General features: G+C 34.2%; 2 protein-coding genes across 2 annotated transcripts in view; one reads left to right on the top strand and one right to left on the bottom strand.

The window, feature by feature from the left end:
* Positions 1–3,228, top strand: part of LOC117125369 — a 24,779-nt gene extending 21,551 nt beyond the window's left edge. The window contains exons 21-22 of the mRNA XM_033271859.1: positions 104–223; positions 550–3,228. Of these exons, the coding sequence (XP_033127750.1) occupies positions 104–223; positions 550–694 (265 nt within the window). The 3' untranslated portion in view covers positions 695–3,228. The remainder of the gene's footprint in view (positions 1–103; positions 224–549) is intronic.
* A 6,136-nt stretch (positions 3,229–9,364) lies between these two features.
* On the bottom strand, positions 9,365–20,165 carry LOC117125399 (dynein regulatory complex subunit 7-like). Its single transcript, XM_033271915.1, has 14 exons — positions 19,820–20,165; positions 19,149–19,440; positions 18,445–18,639; positions 17,565–17,723; positions 17,142–17,360; positions 16,134–16,250; positions 15,693–15,897; positions 14,923–15,051; positions 14,323–14,552; positions 12,848–13,174; positions 12,395–12,505; positions 11,692–11,886; positions 10,699–10,838; positions 9,365–9,490 (listed from the first exon to the last, which is right to left on the bottom strand). The coding sequence occupies exons 1-14, from the start codon at positions 19,984–19,986 to the stop codon at positions 9,409–9,411; spliced, it is 2,568 nt and encodes an 855-aa protein (XP_033127806.1). The 5' UTR covers positions 19,987–20,165; the 3' UTR covers positions 9,365–9,408.
* Positions 20,166–20,470: the final 305 nt, after the last annotated feature.

Below are 20,470 nucleotides of genomic sequence, written 5' to 3'. Positions count from 1 at the left end.
AACAGTGTTAACAGCTACCTTGATTTATATTTCAGTGTATGCTATATATATATATATATATATATATATATATATTATTAATTAATTACTCTTTATTTTTCAGAATTTGTAGATCACTTCTGGTATCTGGTATGAAGCCTAGTGAAAAACAAGAGGGATTAAAGGTCATAAATGTAGGCATAACAAATCTACCTGCAACTGCCAAAACAGATTCTGCAAATAAGTAAGTAATTTTATGATGAACTTAAGTCTCCCATAAGCATTTATTTCTTGGTCTATATTTTTAATTCTTTGATTTTTCATTACTACGGCAACTTTAATGCCCAAATACTAACAATAGATTGCTGGTTAAAATGTAAAGATTTAAAGTTCCCTTTGAATTTTAATTATAGAAAATAGCAAATCTTATATTTAGCACATTCTCGACTGTTCTGATTTGTGGGGATACAAACGCACTCATCACACCCCCGGATACGTGCCTGTTTATTGGCATAAACAGATGAATTAATTAGCATGATTAATTAATTAAGCATAATTGATTATTTACAGGATTTTACTACTGATTGAGCGTTACAAGCAACTATGGCTGGCTGTCAATCATCCATCAGGACTGTCAGAATCGTTGTCAGTGTTTCAGGATATTCTTGTGAAGCTAGTTGGACCAACCAAGGACACAAATCTTCCGATGATCTAATGCGATAACAAATTGACCAAGTGCTGATGCAGAGTGTTCAAAGCGGTTTGTAAACATGTAGTCGACTAGTCGTGATGTAGGTAGTCGATAACTGTAGACCATTGCTATACCATGCTAGAAACAGTTAACTGGCTATTAATAATGTAGAACAGTATGGCTATGGATGGAGTAATGTTTGCTTTAGCTAGGAGTGTTTTATAGTCAATAGCAGTCTTACATGGTGACTATCATAAGACCACCTATGTGATAATGCTGGCTTGTAAAGCAATCCACCCCAAGTTCCAACACTGCATGATGGGAAATATTGTGTATTGTAATGGTATTGTGAATTATCCGACTACTTTTTTCAATATCTTGTATTGTCGTTGGATTTCTCTATTGTGAAACACCAAGAATAACCACAAAAATTGAAGGACTAGGAACTTTCTGGTGGTAGATTGAAAGTCCACCAGCAGACAATACCTTGCTCTGTTTTGAAGATTTTACTGTTTTCTTTAACGTGCACATATTGTAGACAGAAACAATGGGTTAAAAGTCTCCACCGAAAATCGGTGTGCTATTGTGAGTACGAACAGCGCTGGAAGCACAACTAGGACCAAACACATGTGTGAAATGATTTTCATGGTTCAGTGCACACACCGTGGCTACTACTAGGTCAGTCGAATGGGCTAAGTTGCTCTCATTTTTAAGTCACATATTGTAACCTGCACTCATAATGTCTTAAATTTTGCATCAAGACAATTATAGCTTCAGTGAAGATTAGGTAAACATTTTTTACAATTTAATTTAGTAAAAATGTTTTAAATAAATATTTGTTTTAGATAAAGAATTATGATAAGAAATCATGGAGATTATTTGATGTATTTAAACAAGTTGATTTTAGAATAATTCAGAAAATATGTTTGTGTTATTTATTCTAATACCATAATTAAAGTATAGGTTATATACTGTATATTATGTTGATGTGATTTTTGAAGTTTACATTACTGTTACTTATTTCTGTTTAAAATATAATTTAGAATATTTATTTACGAAATTATATCTAAGGAGAATGGAGGAATTCCTGGATGACATAAAATGGCCAAAGCACAATAAGATGTTAGAAAACTGACGAGTGATATGCTCTTAATATTACTGCTGTTCAAAGCAGAAATTGTTAGATTATCTAATATTTTATTTGTTTTTTTAGCAGTGGTGTGAGTGATACCATGTCTTACTGCCAAACTTAGTGTTGTGTAAAATCATGATGAATATGTTTAAATTATGTTTCCATTCATTTGCAGGGTAGGGTGGTGTGGAGACTGTGGTAGGGGTGACAAAGAGTAGGGTATGAAAGATGGAAAGCAGGGTAATGGTTAATTGATTGATACGCATTAATTATTTACATAATATAGAGAGAATGAATAACGTGATAAGTAAGTTGGCTTTATATAAATAGGCCAAATTAATTCCAGTGGGGGCCCAGGACAGTGAGAATGGCAGGTAGGGCTAGTAGTGGGGATTGGTAGCGGTGGTTAAGAAGGGTAAGCTTTGCGAGGACAATATACTTATAATTGTGCAGGGAGGATTGCACCACACCAGATTTTGTCGCACAGATGAGCACAAGACAAATTAATGAAACCTTGGCAAATCAAAAAAGGCCCCAGGGGCGGATCCAGTAGGGGATACGGGGGGGGGGGGGGATACGGGGGGGGGGGGCACGTGCCACCCGTTTTGCCATTAAATTTTCAATGCAAATCAAGGTTATGTGCTACTCACTTACCTATTCTGAGACTGTTGTGTCCTCCCGTTTGAAAAATTGATCTGCCTGTGAAATAAACTTATGAACAAAGACCCTTTTCCACCATCCTGCTCCCATTCGCCCAGATAATAAATGTATTATTGATATTAATGATAATTTATTCATTTATATACAATATGCTTAACATTAAGTGCCTTCTTTAATAATCAGAGTAAAGAAAATGCAATAAGTTAATTTGAACATGCCTCAACATTATTTTCATGAGTAATGATATTAAAACAGAAATGTGCATTTGGAAAATTCAACAAAGATGCTATTTTTTCACTTTTTCCAAAGTGATATGTTGTCGTGCTGAATATGCAGTATGTCCGGATCTGCTATTTTCTACGTACTGTGTAGTAGTGCATTAATATGTCGGCAGTGGGTAGATTCAAGAGGGTGGGTGCGGGGGTTGGCTGGAAAGAAAATTATATTTCAAATTAAATCTGAGAGTGCCATTTCCAGTTATCTAGAAGTGCCATAATCATCAGTGTTTTATACCTCAGCCCACAATGGTGGTGTTAACCCCCTCCCCCATCTGAGAAAGTCCCTCCCTTCCCCCTCCCCCTTCCCTTTATTTTGAATTCCTGGATCCACCACTGGTCAGGTTTGGGGAAAATAGCATAATCAACAATCTTCTGTAATATTGTGACATTTGGAATGTAAAAAATATGTTATACTGGTATAGAAATTTTTGTCAAATTAATATGAAATTGTTATTAAAGAATATTTATGATCATTACTTGCCAACTTACATTTTTGTTTTTTCTAATTTCAATTTGTCCTATGAATTTTATTTGACTCAAGCGAAGTAACAGGTACAAACTTGAAAAAAGAAACACTTTTTATAAATAAATCATGATATACAGATAAACTCTAAATCTTCTTACGGTAATGCTATAAATATATATACTGTAAATAAATTTTGAACGTTAAAGAAGAGGAATCTGTGAGTGAAAAATAAGTTCCCTAACCAGGATTCGAACCCGAGACCTTCTGTTTTCTATGCAGACGCCTTTACCATTGAGCCCATGGAGGCTTTGTTGGGAAGTCAAGCCCAGTTCAAGTATTTATTCTTTACACTCACGCGAATGCAAAGTTAAACAGCACTAGCCCTTGATGTATGGCAAATAACATATACACATATATATATATATATATATATATATATATATATATATATACACTGAATTTATTAAAGTAAACACAGACATTGAATAAGATGAGAAGAAATGCATAATTGCAATTGATATTTATTCAAGGATGTATGCATTTAATTTTATACATATTAATACATGCACATTCGGCAAAAATTAATAGACCTGATTTTAATCCACAAAATTTTATATCTCATTACCTTACATATGTTTATATTCTTTGCAACAATATTACGTTTACTTTCTCTATTATTAAGATAAACAGAAATAATACAATATCAACATAAAACCTACAAGATTAATACTTATTGCTAACATTATTTTGAGATTTTTGCAGAGAAATGTATTTAAAAAATCACAATATATTTATTTGAGTTCATATCCAGTTTTGCCGGAAGCTTGATTTTTGACAACATCTTTGGCTTTTCACAAATAGTTGGTAAGTTGTGTTGCCATTCGATCGACTTTGGGCATTCTGATGATATTTGTGGATTCGTCGGTTACTGGAATAGAAAAAATATTGAGAAAATATTTAGGAACAGAGAAAGAATTATAACGAAGTATCAACAACATAATATAAATAAATATTAGTTAGCATCCCAACCTGAACATATCATATTCAGAAATGTATGGACCTGTCTCTTATACACATCTTATATATCAACGATAACAAGTATGATTAAAAAAGTCTTTCAATCCAGCAAACAAGAATAAACAATTAAAGCAGTGGCTACGATAGATCGTTAATAAATACGCATCCAAATCATTATTAAAATAACGTTTTATTAACATGTACACTTTACAGAATGTATTAAATCGATTAAACAATCCATTCTATTTTCTGAATTTGCATTTTTATACCTCATGAATGACTGCCAAAAAATGGAAAATATATTTTGAATGTATTTCTCACTAGTTCAATCTTTTTATATTTCAGTGTCTCATGTCAAATCTACCGATCCATCAAGAAGTGTGAGATCGATGTGCCTACAATCATTGTCACCGGAACGCGATGTATATCAAATTGCCGGAACACAATGTAGCCTACTGTGAGGTCTTCTGCAAATAACCGCGCGCAGATATTTATTAGGTTTTATACCACTGGATCATCGGAATTTTATTTAAATTTGCAAGCTATCTAGGCCTATTTCTTGTACAACGGACAAGTAATCCTCGAACGATATTGCATACTTAAATGTAATTAGACACAAGCATTATATTACATTATATGAAACAAAGTTTGTGTTTTATTTATGTTACGTTTATATAGTTCTGATGAAACATTTCCGAGTATGTAAGAAATAAAAGGTAACTGACGTGTAAATTAAAATACATGATTGTGTGTACTTCCTTTGTCGTAATTGCATTAATAATATATACAGTATTTCATGATATTAATCAGTATATAATTAATTTATAATCAGTTCAAATCGAATATACCAGTATTATAGGCTACTACTATATTTTATAAACACTAATATTTTCAAATATTCACATCATACAAACAAAATACGTCATTTCTGGTTTTATGTTTTTAGTTGACGAGGGCGTCCTCGAAAGTGCCGTCAAATATACAAAACAGGAAATGACGTCGGTTGCTAGGTTACAGCTCATGCATATTCAGTAACACCTGTGCTCATTAGACTAACAATAAAAACTTTTAGCTCAGTTTTGACAAAATCGACCAAAAAGATTTTATTGTTAGTCTAATTAGAACAGGTGTTACTGAATATTCATGATTATGCATGAGCTTGTTGCTTAGCAACCACGTCATTTCCGGTTTTATGTTATTTGTTGAGGGCTTCCTCGTAATGATTTCATTGCTAGTTTAATAGGCAAAGTAGCTAATATTGATGTAGCAATTCTTCTTCACGTTTGGCTTAAGCCAAAGATACTTTAATTAGGCCTACTGAATTTATTAAAGTAAACACAGACATTGAATAAGATGAGAAGAAATGCATAATTGCAATTGATATTTATTCAAGGATGTATGCATTTAATTTTATACATATTAATACATGCACATTCGGCAAAAATTAATAGACCTGATTTTAATCCACAAAATTTTATATCTCATTACCTTACATATGTTTATATTCTTTGCAACAATATTACGTTTACTTTCTCTATTATTAAGATAAACAGAAATAATACAATATCAACATAAAACCTACAAGATTAATACTTATTGCTAACATTATTTTGAGATTTTTGCAGAGAAATGTATTTAAAAAATCACAATATATTTATTTGAGTTCATATCCAGTTTTGCCGGAAGCTTGATTTTTGACAACATCTTTGGCTTTTCACAAATAGTTGGTAAGTTGTGTTGCCATTCGATCGACTTTGGGCATTCTGATGATATTTGTGGATTCGTCGGTTACCTCACTGGAATAGAAAAAATATTGAGAAAATATTTAGGAACAGAGAAAGAATTATAACGAAGTATCAACAACATAATATAAATAAATATTAGTTAGCATCCCAACCTGAACATATCATATTCAGAAATGTATGGACAATGTGCTGATACAACAGAATAGTACTTTACACTTCTTCGTGTCAGCATTATCATATTTTGGATGGGCTTCTTTTCGATACGAGGCCACTTTTGCTAAGTAAAGAGGGGGCGTCTTTTTTTCAAAATGTAAGCTGCAAATGTTTGGGAATTACTTTTATAATAATAAATAGGGCCACAGTAACATATCAATCTGTATCATGGAGTGTATTAACCGGCATTAAGTAACCCACTGTACTGTATAAACCAAGCTTGTTTTTAATTAATTTTGCTTCTTCAAATTCGGGCGGGGGAGGGGCGGGGCTTCAATTTGAGATGGACTTCTTCTCGAAATTAAGCCCACTGGGCTTCTATATGAGGTTTTACGGTAGTAGGCCTATAGTATCACCAGGATTAATAAATAAGTTGTATTGTGAAGACCTAGAAGATTGAAACAGTGTGAACACAAACTATTTTAGCATTCGATTGTCATGTGAATGAAATGTATAAAAGTGTGCCATTCGATTGATATAAATACAGTTTATAGATTCATACAATATTCAAACATTTGATATAAACATAGTACTATCTTCATACAAGAATTTTTCATGATATATTTATTAGCTGATTGATTGATTTTATTCGATGTTCAACACGTGAAGCAAAATAAAAAAAATTGTGAACAAGAAAAGTAAAAATTAAAGAGCATCAGGAACGCCCGTCAGGACAGAGTCCAGGCCATCAAATTTAAAGATTATACTTTCTGTCATGAGCTGATACATGAAAAAAATAATTCCATAAATAAATATTTTTATTTAAGAATTAACCTACAATTAAAAATCTTTTTAAATATTTTTTTCCTGTCAGCAATACTTTTGCTATAATCTTTATATACACAGACCCCGGTTTGCGACGTTAGTTTTAATTATGGTAACTCGGACTACATGAGCAAGGCTCAGGTTGCTTTTGAATTAAAAAAAATAACAATTTTTAGTTATTTAGAGCATAGGTTATACTGGAGCTCAGCATACCACCTTATGCAGAGTATCCGTGCATACATGGCCACATAGAGAGAGTGACGCTCACCCATTTACGGCTCTTGTAATAAACTTTTTTTCTGTTTTTCTTTTTTGTTTGGTTTGGTTTCCTTGATTTTGTTTTTTCATATTTCGAATTTCTTTTGGAGGGGCGATATGAGCGTTTTCACAAAACGGATACCGGCGCTTTATTAATTCTCAATATTACTATTATCACAAATAGGCCTATATAAGATGGTCAATATTTTCGAAGAAATACAATTTAACAGCTGTTAGCCAGTGGCGGATTAGGGGTGGGGATGTGCAATCGGTCCCCGTAAATTATTCAAAATTTAAAAAAAAAAAAAAAGAAAAATTGTATTCAAATTTAATTCATTTCCGGTCATCGAGAATATGGGGGTCCGAAGTATAATAAAGGTGCCATAATTATAAATCCATTTGCGAAAGTCTCTCCCTATGTTCCTCTATGTTTGAATTCCTGGATTCGCCTCTGGTCTATTTCATATTGACTTCATGGAAGTGTATATCCGTGTCGATATTAATTATTAATATCTAATTCGCCACTGGTAGATATAGGCCTATTTGATATCGACATCATGGAGGTACATATCCGTATTAATATCAATTGATGAAGACAGTGGAGCCTACGTCGTTCAAATTCATTGTCATTTAGAAATAATATAATATAATATAAAATATTTTTTTCGACGTTTAACTAATTTTCTATAATATTCATGATAAAAATTTGTGCACTAGATAATGACAAGATTCTTGATAATAAATTTCATGTAATGTCAATTAGAAAATACAGATACGAATCTACAATGTAAACAACGAACGGAACTTGTTATCAAGCCCTAAGCGGTAAATAAAGTTTCTTTAACCAGCATCTTGCCATATTTTAGCGAGTCACTTGGAATATATGTTGTTGTTGTTGAATGGAATGCAGCCATGTCAATGCATGCCTCTGTTGAGGAAATTGTCAATGCCTTCAATGCCTAACAAACTTATTCAAAATAATAACCATTGTATGATGACACAAATCTCATTTCTATTGAATTAACGATGCAAAATGTTCAATACTGTACTCACATTTTGTTATTGATTCTCCTTCGTAGTCTTTCAACTCCACATACAGTATTGTTTACATTTAAAACACCACCTGTTGAGGTATCAAAGCAATTCATTTTTTTTTTCTAAGCGCCATTCCTTTATCAGGGGCGGATTTGGGAAGTGGAGCGAGACGGCCCCTGCCCCCATTTTAGAAAGTCAACAAAAAAGGCAAACAAAAAAAAAGGGGGGGGGGAAAACAGAAAGAAAGAAAAGAAATTATTGATCGCCCAAAACGCCTCAGAGGTCATTTCCGGGCGTCAGAAAACAAAAATTTCTCAGGGGAACTTCCCCAGACTACCTAGGTCAGTAGCTCTCGATCATAACCCATTTCGGTTCCCCCTCTGGATCCGCCCCTGTTTATGATGATGAGGATGATAACAATGGTGGCGGTAGTTATGATGATATTGTTGATAAAGATTGTTGATAATATATAATGATGGTGTTGATAATAATGATGATGATTGTAGGATAAGAATTTACTTTCAAAAAGGAAACGACTACTAATGGAAACAGTATATAGGTTGTTATGTAACTTTTATTTCTTCAAAACACGTTCACCACCCCACCCCCGCCCCCCACAGATACACGCCTGCGATGTTTCCAAAAGCTGCCTGAACTGACAACAATTGACTGACTCACATTCCCATAGCTCCTGTTTCACCAGGGTCTTTGGAACCGTGCCGGCTCTGGCGGGATCCCTTTTTCTCAATCCTATTACTTATTTTTTATATATATATACCCTATGTATACCCTATATGTGTGTATGTGTATGATTAACCTTTATGTATTTTGAATTTTAAATAAAATGTAGATAATTTATTCACACTAATCCAAACATTGCATTTTTTTTTTATTAATACTCTATAACAAAAAGTATATTTTTTTCAAATAATGTTAATTTACATTACATTTGGAACACCTCCTGCAATATTTACAAAAGTTTATTCGTTGATAAATAATTCTATTTAAATTTATTAACCAGTCTTTCTCATTTCTTTTTTTCAAATATATTTTACAAGCTTCTGCAAGTTTGATGTGATAATGGTTTTCGTAATATTTTTTAGTAAGAGCTCCAAAAATTCATTGTCAAATTAGTTTATTTCTTTTAGGATCAAGTTATTCAGTCAGCTTCAAAAGAACTCAGCAAGACGAGCGTCTGTCCTTAACCGTTGCTCCAACGCCATATACTTGTGTGGGGCCATTTCTTTATGTCTGGAAAAAATAAGAAAATAATTAATGAAGACTCTCCTCTCCTTGGACTAGATTGATCAACAGTTTCTACACCTCATTAAATTGTAATAGATCCAAAGGAAAAAAAAATGAGAAGGCAAGGTAACCGTGTGGGTAGATTACATTATAAGCTTTCATTTGGTCTTTGAATGGCTTCTCTACTATTTATTATAGTAAACCCAGAGATGTGATCATTTAAAGTTTAGGTGTATAACAATCACGTTTTGAGAAAATCAGCCTCAAAGATAAACTAACCTGTACAAATAATATGACTAGAGTTACAGAATATGTGCAGATAACACTGTTTTGGCAAGAAAATTCACTTACAAAGTATACAGTCATAAAATATAAGTATAAAGTTATTCAAAAACATTACAATCAAAATTTTGTAAAAATGTTGACCTGTTGGCCTGTTCTGGTGAATATCTCAATATGATTTCACCAACGATGCGTCTCATTTCGTGGTGAGACCTCACATTTTTTTCTCCCTGATGGTTTTTTTTTTTTTTTTTCTAGAGTTTTTTTTTTTTTTTTTTTTTTTTTTTTTGGAGGGGGGAGGGGAAAGAAAATTTTCCTGTGCCCCTGTAGCGCAGCCACTGGTTACTTGCAGGAAGGGCCATGTGAAGGCTGTTTTAAATTCTCCCCCAAAAAGGTAAATAAATAGACTAAAGCAACTTCAAATCCATTTTGAAATCACAACTTTTTTCACAAAAGACTCATAGGTGGGACAATGGGGTCTAGGGCCTCCCTAAAAAAGAAGAGGAAAAAACAAGAGAGAAGAAAATAAAAGGAAAAAGGGAGTGGGGGAAACGAGCTAATTTCAAAATTCAAATTTCATGTACCAGTGCCATGGTCAAGCATTTCTAAATAAAAATCTCATAGACAACCAAACCCCACCCCCAACCTCCCTTCCCCTGCTTGATGCTTCGCACATCATATGGCTCCCCCACTCAGATTTTTCTCTGGATCCACCTCTGAGACCATGATAACATTTCTCTACCCACAGGTACTATAAAAATGTATCAATTTATTATTAATATTATAAGTGATGATGATTCTAGGATCAAATAATTATGGCGATGACGTGAGAACTCCTCATGGGATTTTATGACATCACAACTAAAACAATTTTATGAGCAGATTCAATACTTCTCACTAATATTTGAGTGGATACTTTGATTGTAACTCACCTGTTGAGTCTCAACTCGAGGATGTGAATCCTAAACATGGCTTCACTACAGTACTCCAGGTACTCCTCTTCATCCTCTTTCAACATGTTCACCTGGTTCTGTTGGTACCACTGCTGCTTCTTCTGAAGCTCTGCAGTCTCCTGGTAAAATGATGCACAGAATATTTTGTAATTACTTGATAAGGATGATGATGAATATTGATGATAATGTTAGTGATTATAATGTTGAATATTGGTGAAGATGAATATCGAAGATGACGTTGATGAACAATATTGATGATAAACATTATTGATGCCAATGAATATTGATGATGTGATGATGATGATGACGATGAATATCGATGATGATGATGAATATTGATGATGATGATGAATATTGATGATGATGATGAATATTGATGATGATGATTATTGATGATAAACATTGTTGATGATGATGATAAATACTAATGATGACGATCATCACTTTTGATTCGATAATCCACTCCTAGAGTACATTACTTTTTGTTTTATTTTTGGCCTTTAAAATTTACAAAAAGACCACATTGGAAATACGTTGTTTTATTTTAAATGACTTTTAAGTGTTATCCCTGACATCTTTTTACCTGATTTCATAGTGCGTGTCTCTTAAATGTTTGCATCTTAATGTTTTTTACTGTATTTTATATTGTATGTATTGATGATGCCAAATAAAAGGAAGAAAGTACTATACTATTAATTTTATCATTCTGTATATTACTTATACTTGAATATGGGTGGGAAGAGAAATTCAGATCCTACAGAAATCACCTAAATGATCATTACAGTATATCATCCAAGCAGTCTAAAGATATTGACAGCCAGCCTAATTACACAGTGGTATAATAGCAATAGTCAATAATCTTAATCCAGAGTATCTACGTCAAGATTACAGCTGAATAAAAATTAAGAATGTCTATAAATCTTGTATAGCATATTCGCCCCCGGAATCTTCTCCCTGCATGTTTATAAATACCTTTTCAAATCTGGCCTGGATCAAGTTTGCCTTATCAATCAGCCTCTGCTTCAAGTCTGCCAGACAGTCTTTCTTCAGATCAAATGCTTGCTCTTTGTTAAGACGATCTGGATCCCCCTTCTGAGCCAAGAATGGTGCAAGGTAATCCAGCTCCATCTCTTCTCGTCGTTTCTTCTCTTCAAGAAGCAGTTTTTCCTATCAAGAAAATAAAAATATTAAGAATAAAATAGTATTAATTCAATTTAAATATCAGAGAACTATTTCCATTATGTTTTTACTAATATAATTAAATACATTTATATTGTAGGTTACAATAACTAATATATCCAAATACTATGCATTAATTAATTTTCAGTCATTCATTTTTCATAAATTTTTACTCATTAATGTTTTACTGGCTTAACACTATTGATACAGGGTATGGTACAGTAAGCTACCCAGTCAGAGTAATGTACGGTAAGCAACCTCACCCCATACAGTAAGCTACCCAATTCCAGGTTAATGTATGGTAAGTGACCCTTCCCCATGTCACTGCAAAAAAAGTACTCAATCTCAGGGTCATGTATGATAAGCAACCCAGCCTTCCCCAAGGTACTGTAAAGTAAGTAAGCACAAAATCTCAGGGTGATGTACAGTAATCAACCCTACCCCAGGGTACTGCCGCAGTAAGCTGCCACTGTCAAAGATATATTATGTGACTCACCCTGTCCAGCCTGTGTTTCTTAGCTTTCTCGTTTCTTTCAGTATCATACACCGAGATATTCAGATCTGATTTTGCCTCCTCTATCAATCGATTATCAAGAATCTCTCGAACCTACAAACACAAAATGTTAACACTATTATTGAGCAGAGGAGCATACTAACTGAAAACAAAAATATTGATAAACAGATAACAGATTGATTGACTTTTAGGTTGACTGATTAGTTTGTTTAGTTTTATTTTTTCTAGTATTACAAAAAGAGTGCTTTGAGAAGAGTTTATAGGACACTTTACCAAACATGCATTATAATTAATTAACATCATTAACAGGCTTGCAGATGTAAACAAGTTGACAATGATCAAACAAGGATCCAGCAAAAACACAGTGGTTTTTTTAATGCAATTTATGTATATTTGTTATTATATAATCATAATTTTTATTAATGACTTAGGTACCTCTTCCTCTGACTCCCTAACTGTCTGAACTGTTTTATCTTCTAGGTTCACCATATCCACCAACATGTTGTAAACTTCCAAGTTCTTAGCGTTTTTCTGATGTGGGTTCACCTGGAATGTCTGGGTCAGATCAGGTGAGAATTGTAGAATGGATCCCTTGTCATTAGCATTTTGAGGCTTGATAAACTCTCTTGTGGAAGCTGTGATTTTGTTGTCTTGGTGATGGAACGTTAGCTGAATCCGATCATCTTTGATTTGGAATATCAACTCGGCAATGTCCTCGTTGGCTGGTTTTTTGGGGTTTCGATGAAATCTGTTGGTTATTTTCTGAAACATGAAAAATCTTTGATGTTAAATATTAATGACGAATTATATGTTATCATATTATCATGCCTTATCAATCTTATTAATAATAAATATTTAATAATTAAATAATTAAAAATATATTCGGGGCAACACTCCCTCCAAACATAAGAAAAAAAATTAGAAAATTATGATCTTCAGAGGGCATTTAAAGGTGTTTAAATGTTGGCATTTTGTCTTCAAATGAATAGTGTTGAATTAGCTATCACAAAGATATTTCAGTTATAGACATATATTGCGCACACGCTACGGTCACTTGCATAATTTTTCTAGACTATGCAAATGCATCTTCATCTCTTGCCTTAGTCTAGTGTAAATTCTACTCTAGGTCCTTCGAATCAAGAGATAGGCCTAGACCTACAGTATTTTGTTGACCAATAAAATTTAACTTGCGACGTTAACAACAAATCTTCTTAACGGTACAGTATTTCATGAATAAATTATAAACAGAGAGTTACGAACACAACAATATTATGTCGGGGAACCGAATCTCAAGTACTGTATTGTATTTGCAGAGCCACGTGCAGCCGTTGTGGGCGACTAAGAACTGTCCATTTCCTAGCAGGGTATAAATATTTTTAAAACAATGCGTGTTTAAGTGAACTTTTCACCGAGTAGGCAATGGTTAAGCCTTATAATTTTGGGAATCTCCACTGAATATTAGTATGAAAACAATGTACATTCAATCAATAAAGGTTATTTTTATCAAATGTAAATATAATTTAGATTTAGTTTAATCGACAGATCTGAAGAATATAAAGAATTTGCTAAAGGTAGACCAGGTCCAATTAGGCCGGGCCGAGCTGATTAGATCAAGCCATCCCAGCCGTCACGGTAAAAAAGGCCGTCCTAAATAATTGTTGGCCGTCCAAAGACGGCTCGCTGGCTAAGCTCATGCATTAAACTGCAATGGAAAAAGATGAGACGAAAGATGTACAACTATATTTTTTATTGATGTACAGAAATATGATATTTCGTCTATCCCTCAATAGTGTTCCTTGGAGGGCTTTTTGTTGTATTTTTCATTATCCTGAAATGTTGCAGTGAAATAAAATAAATAAAAGCAAAACTGAAGTAGTGAAAGATAAAACATTCAGATGAAGTGTACCAACCAATATCGGTCGTGAGCTGTGGGTAGGAGCATTAGCTGGTTCTAACTTCTTTTGTCTCTTCCCAAATTGAACATTCCTGTAATGCAGAAAATCTCGTCTGTTTGTGAAATGCTCAGTCATCTCTGTCGCCGACTCTTCTCGTTTCACAAGTCCATCGACTCTGGCATGGTGGTAGAAGATCATCGTCCTTTCAGTTTCTGGACCAGGGGTCGCTGCCTTGTAAATATGTTCTAAAGGATACATATATTATCATTACTAAAGTTTACATTATCAATATTTCCTTATCATTATCTTTACTATAAATATTCTCTGAAACTAAGAGCTTCAGGTTTAGTTGCACAACCAAGCAATAAGCCTACAAAAATGTTGTTGTGATACCCAACCACAGTGAAAATTCCGAATCATATATAAAAATATATTTTTGGCTTACAATTAATCTGTAAATAAAGGTGTACAATTTGGTAATACAAATAAAGATGTTCGGTGCAACCTCAAATGAAAATTCAGTGAAATGACGAATACAGGTGTAACATATGCAAATGATTATTAAAGGTAGAACAGATGCTAAATGAGGAATAAATAATGTGTGGTGTTTATTACCTTTGAGATGCTTTTGTCTTCCTTGTTTGTAGTATTCTGTAATGTGTCCTGTTCTCAGATTGTGGATCCTTCTGTCTAGTTTGTCTGCTCTGTGTGCGTACCATTCCTTCACTTGTGTCATATCTTCCACTAAAAGCACATTGAAAATAACCAATCAGATTGAAGTATGCAAATGATCTAAAATATTACAGTATTGACTATTGAGAATAGGCAATCAGAGTGAAGTATGAAAATATATTAAAAATTGAGAGCAGCTTAGCTCATTCCGCTAAACTTGTGGTAGCCGCTGTGTGTGCGCTGAACCGTGGAGATCTCTAGGTCCCCGGTTCAATTCCCATCGCTGCCTCTCCTTGTGTTTCAGCTAGAGGGCTGAAATACAAGTTACAATAGCGCACCGTCTTTCGGATGAGACGTTTAAGCCGTTGGTCCAATGTGCACTTATGGCCCATGTGCACGTTAAAGAACGCAGTACACTCTTCGGAAAAGAGCAGGTGATTGTCTCCAGGTGTACTGTCCAATCACCACCAGAAGGACCCCACTGGAAATAAGTCTTCTTCTAGACTTTCATGGGCTATCCTTGGTGTTTACACCGAATAAATCCAAATCCACAGATTACATACACAAATAATTTACTTATTATGATTTCAGAACAACCAATGATTCAAAGAGAAAGACAATAAATGAGAAAAATGTTTTTCATTGGCCTCAACAAAAAAAAAATCCCAGAAATGTTACATAACTGTCGATAATGTTTAGAGACATCTGCTTACTTTCTCTATCACTATACATGCTGAGTCTTGTGATAAGACCATCGTCCATCAGGTAGTGGGAATACTTCTCCAGTTTTGACCTTTTGTATAGAAGTGTCTTCTTGCCCTTCGGACACCTTGACTGAAACTGCTTCAGTGTCAGTTTGATTTCACTAGACCACGAGGGCGGCATATCAAGATACTTTTCTTCTTCTTTCTCTTCGTCCTTTAAAATGAAAATTTGCCATCATGTATTTTTTTTAAACACTGAAAAACCATCTCATAGTTTCATGTGTGCATGACTACATCAAAGTTCAAACCATATATCAACAATCATACTGCTTATACTATACTTACTACTATCTATGTGTTATTACTTAATAGTTGTTGAACATTAAAGTACTATTTAGCAAATAAATACGACCATTACATGATGAAAAAACACTTGTTACAATATAATACCTCTTCATCATCAAAACCTTCCAAATCATCTTCTTCAGCAGTTTCTAACGATGGTTTCTCATTGCCTGGAAACATATACTCCCATCTGATGCAATCTCCAAGATCGAAGATCAGGTCCTACAAGATAAATTAATTATTTTATTTGTAAATTATAAAAAAATAAGATGAGTGCACGCTGGTTCTAAAAATAGAATCTTATGTACCATACAAATATCAACACATGATGTTTAGTCATGTGAGAGAAGCAAGTAGTTGCTTAGGTGATGCTATTTTGTCATGTTTACCCAACATGAACAACAGAGGGGGTGAGGCTAAAGCCAATATTGGCAGTTAAGTTAGCAGGGTAATCCAGGAGCCACAGTCTAGGACTTCCTCAGGGGCCGTTTTCTTCATAGGTTGTAAGCAAAATAAATAGCAAAATTGGAGGACTCCCCTGAAAATCAGCCATGCTGCGTGGGGCTTCCTGTTTGAATATTAATAAAGAAAGAAAGAACATTACCGTTTGGATAAAATCTTAACACTCTGCCCGCCAAACACGAAGATCTCCGTGTTTGGTAAAACAACGCTTGAGATCTCTGTGTTTCAGGTTTTTTATGGAATCTAATAGATGGGGTAATTACCGACAAGTACTAACAATTTGAACACTATATTCAGTCTGGACCGTAAGTAGTTCACTATTTGTTTGTTAACATTGAGCGATTATCTCAGCTTTGTCGTGTGAGATGGTGTAAATCTCCAAAAGTGAGTCACTTTCGTTTTACTGTTACGGGTCACAGATTGTGATTAGAATAAAGTGTTTGGTACCATTGTAAATCTAAGATGTTTGTAGTTCTTGTAGAATTCATTACATGTCAATCTTATCACATGCGCACTCACAACAAGGTTTGCAAAAGTGTTAAAATTCGCTAAAATGTCTGGCGGTGGCTGGTACTTTTTTTTCAAACCCCTGGCAGTCAGAGTGTTAATAAAAATAAAATTAATATTTAGCAAAATATTATATCCCAATACCTTGCAGCCATTGGAACAATCCTGCATGTTGACCCAATAGTTTGTATTATTCCATATGGATTCAATCCCATGGAATCTTTCATCTTGCGTCTGGAAACAGTTGCCAGTAAACGGCTCAATGAAAAAATTCTCTGGTACCTCGCGTTTGCCTGATAAGACTAGCACCCAGCTGTGTATGCGCAGACCATGTAAATCATCTGGTGGCGCTTTCTCCAGCTCCTTTTAAAATAGACAAATTGTAAGTATTATTAAAACTAACATTGTTGTTATTATTATTGATATTTTTATTGTTATAAATATCAATTTTAACATATTATTATTATTACTATTATAAATTATTACTATCAAAGTCAAAGTAAAACTTTATTAATCCTTCAGTGAAAGGAAACTTTTTTTTAACTGAACATTGTAATCCGATCTAACCTCTTGCTTTAGCTCCTCTTCAAGTCGTTTCTTTTCAAGTTCTTTTTCTATTTCCGTGGTTCTCCTCGATTCTTGTTTACGAATAAATTTACTCTGTAGGTCTTTGGGTGGCTTGACAGTATATTTCTTTACTTCTTTCTTTTTCTCTTCTTCCTTCACCTAAAAATTGTATAAAAGTACAATAATAATCATATGATGTGGTAATAATAGGGAAGATGTGATATAACAAGCATGATGCAAACAACATCATGCAAAAATAAAAAAGAGGCTCCCAGTGAGTGTGTGTCCACTGCTTGCCATACTTTTGTTTTGCTACTTTTAACTCATAACCCATCCAAACTTTCCGTGTTGGCAAATCACTTGAATAACTTAACAAGTAATAGATTGTTGACTTTTTAGTGTAATTCAACTGTTCCAGGTTCTTTCTAGGACAGGTCTTAATATCTAGGCATGGTATCATATTTCATATCTTTAGCATGACACATCCCATAATTCCTCTAACCGGATTTACTCTCACAACTTACAAGTGAGATAATAGCTAAGTGTCTACAGTCCCATGGGCAGTATACACAAAAACGGATAACCAAATCCAAAATCTGAATTATACACAAAGGCATAAAAGATATCTTATTTTCTTTAGGGTCTAATGGAATATTTGGGAGGGGGTGGGGTTGAGTACATCCTTGCCTCCAAAAATGTTAGTGCCCTAGTGACAGCATAAACACAACACAATATAACAAAATTCAACAAGGCATACACATACAAGACATACATATTATATAAACTTAAGAACATAAGAATAATTATAAATTTAATAAAATTTATTAAAAAAAACAAAAACAAAAGATCCATTTTTAAAATTTAATTTATCCAAACAGACCTCATCTTTCTTCTTGAGAAGTGGACAAACTTCCCTAATTTCATCACACAGCGTTGTTTCACGATTGGCGTAACCACATACAACGTATGCATCGTAGCCTGCTCCGAGAAGGAAGGAGCAAAGCAGTGTGCTCATCTCAAAGGAGGTCCCCTGTTGCGTCTCAAGTATCATGGTTGGTGAACGCAGGCTTCTGGGCTAGAAAGAAAGTCAGAGCATCATTAGAGAAAATAAAGCCAAACAATGATTTTTTTTTAGCCCGACATCCTACTTTCACTCTTATCTGATAAACACATGAAATATACAGTACATTCACATTATGATTCCACAGGTTGTTTATTTTATTAATCTTTTTATTTGAATTAATTTATATACCCCCTTTCTTTGCAGACGAAGTGCTTCTGTTCCTTGTTATTCAGTCTACATGCTTTAATGTTGCCGCTGTAATCAGCACAGGAGCAGGCAACCAGTTCTACTCCTGGGTGGAGAGAAGCAATCCAGATACCTTGCTCAAGGACCGAAAGGTCCACTGATTAATCTCAGATAAGAAAGTATAATGCATACTCCAAGTATAATACATAGCTCAAGGACACAAGTGAAATGCACATCAAGGGATTGAAACCTTGTCCTCAAGCTTTGGAAACCAAACTGTTCCTGCTGTGCCAAACCACTTCTTAAGCTGGTTATAGTCTAATCACTTAACTTACCAACTCTATGGGAGAATCTAGCCTTTGAAATGTGATATAATCTGCAACAAACTCTGCACAACCATCATAAGTATATAGCTCTTGATACGGCAGCAGAGTTGGTCGAATTGTTGTGCTTACAAACTTTTCGACATTGCATTCATTGAGGGGATTTAGGAACAGCGGTTTCCTGTCACGATACAGATGCACGAACTGGCGACGAAAGTTTTCAGCATACTGTAGAATCAGTCTTTCTTTTGTGGTATTCTCTTTGCACGTGATTGGAAATTTGTCAAAATTGATGATTGGAGTTCTAAAAATATAGAATAAATAATAGTATAAATAAAATTATACATCACAAAGGAAGTGATGCTCTTCTTAATAGGCCCTAGCCAAGCATTACATTTATTGGCCGGAGAAGGGCTTATTAATGACACTGATAACGTAGGACTGGGCCTATTTATTAATATTATGTACCTTAGGTCTATAGGTTTAGATCTGCACCCACTTCCTAGGGCTAGCCTACTGCCTAGGCAGTCCAGTACAGTGTCAGTAGCTTTGGCCTAGCTAGGTAGGTAGGCCTAGGCTAATATATTTAATAATTAATTATTCAGTAGAGGAAGACTAGCCTAGAAGGAGGACACCAACATCACAAACGAAATCATATAAACACAAAAAGATTTGCAACTTACGTGTCGATCTTTGGAACCTCCACATGTATTTTATCGAGCCCTTCTTTTATTTCTTCAATGTCTTTCAGAGCATCAATAGGAATTTCTCCGGCGGTGTCGACCCCTTCATCAGTACCCTCTGTCGCAGGTTCATCACGGCCTAACTGTAAAGACTGCTCCTCTTCCATATCAATGGCGATTTATAGTTATATGATGAAGCAGAAGATCTAATTAATACGTACAAGATGTAGGCCTACCTAATTACTAAACAGTGCAACTGTGTATGTGGTTTTTTTAATAGTTAATTTAGGCCCAGCCTAGCATGTGCATGCACCGTCGTGCTTCACCAACTTAACGATGGCCTAGCAACGCAACGCAAAACAACCACCGACGAGACGACACGACGGATACGGTTGACCGAGCTACTATACGAGCATGCGCAGTAGAAGTATTTAAGTTCTGTGACTACATTTTATAGTTGTTTTGAAATTACTTTTGTGGCAAATCTTCGTCGTATGTACTCCATTTAAAAAAATACAAAATACAATAATTATACATAATGTATTATGATAGACGTACTAAAATATATTATTATTATTATTATTATTATTATTATTATTATTATTATTATTATTATTATTATTATTATTATTATTATTATTATTATTATTA

Source organism: Anneissia japonica, unplaced genomic scaffold (genome assembly GCF_011630105.1).
Source record: "Anneissia japonica isolate Jap-2015-1 unplaced genomic scaffold, ASM1163010v1 scaffold2003_len1103335_cov173, whole genome shotgun sequence".
NCBI classification, from domain to species: domain Eukaryota; kingdom Metazoa; phylum Echinodermata; class Crinoidea; order Comatulida; family Comatulidae; genus Anneissia; species Anneissia japonica.
Note: the sequence above shows the minus strand (reverse complement) of the source record. Positions and strands in the feature narration are given on the sequence as shown.

What these genes read in the sequence shown, in the direction of transcription:
- LOC117125399 (XM_033271915.1), bottom strand. Translation starts at nt 19,986, where the DNA reads ATGGAAGAGGAGCAGTCTTTACAGTTAGGCCGTGATGAACCTGCGACA. An exon ending in TTCTCAAGAAGAAAGATGAG is followed by an intron (nt 17,724 to 18,444) that starts GTCTGTTTGGAT and finishes TACAATTTTTAG; the next exon opens with GTGAAGGAAGAAGAGAAAAA. An exon ending in AAGAGGAGCTAAAGCAAGAG is followed by an intron (nt 17,361 to 17,564) that starts GTTAGATCGGAT and finishes CTATTTTAAAAG; the next exon opens with GAGCTGGAGAAAGCGCCACC.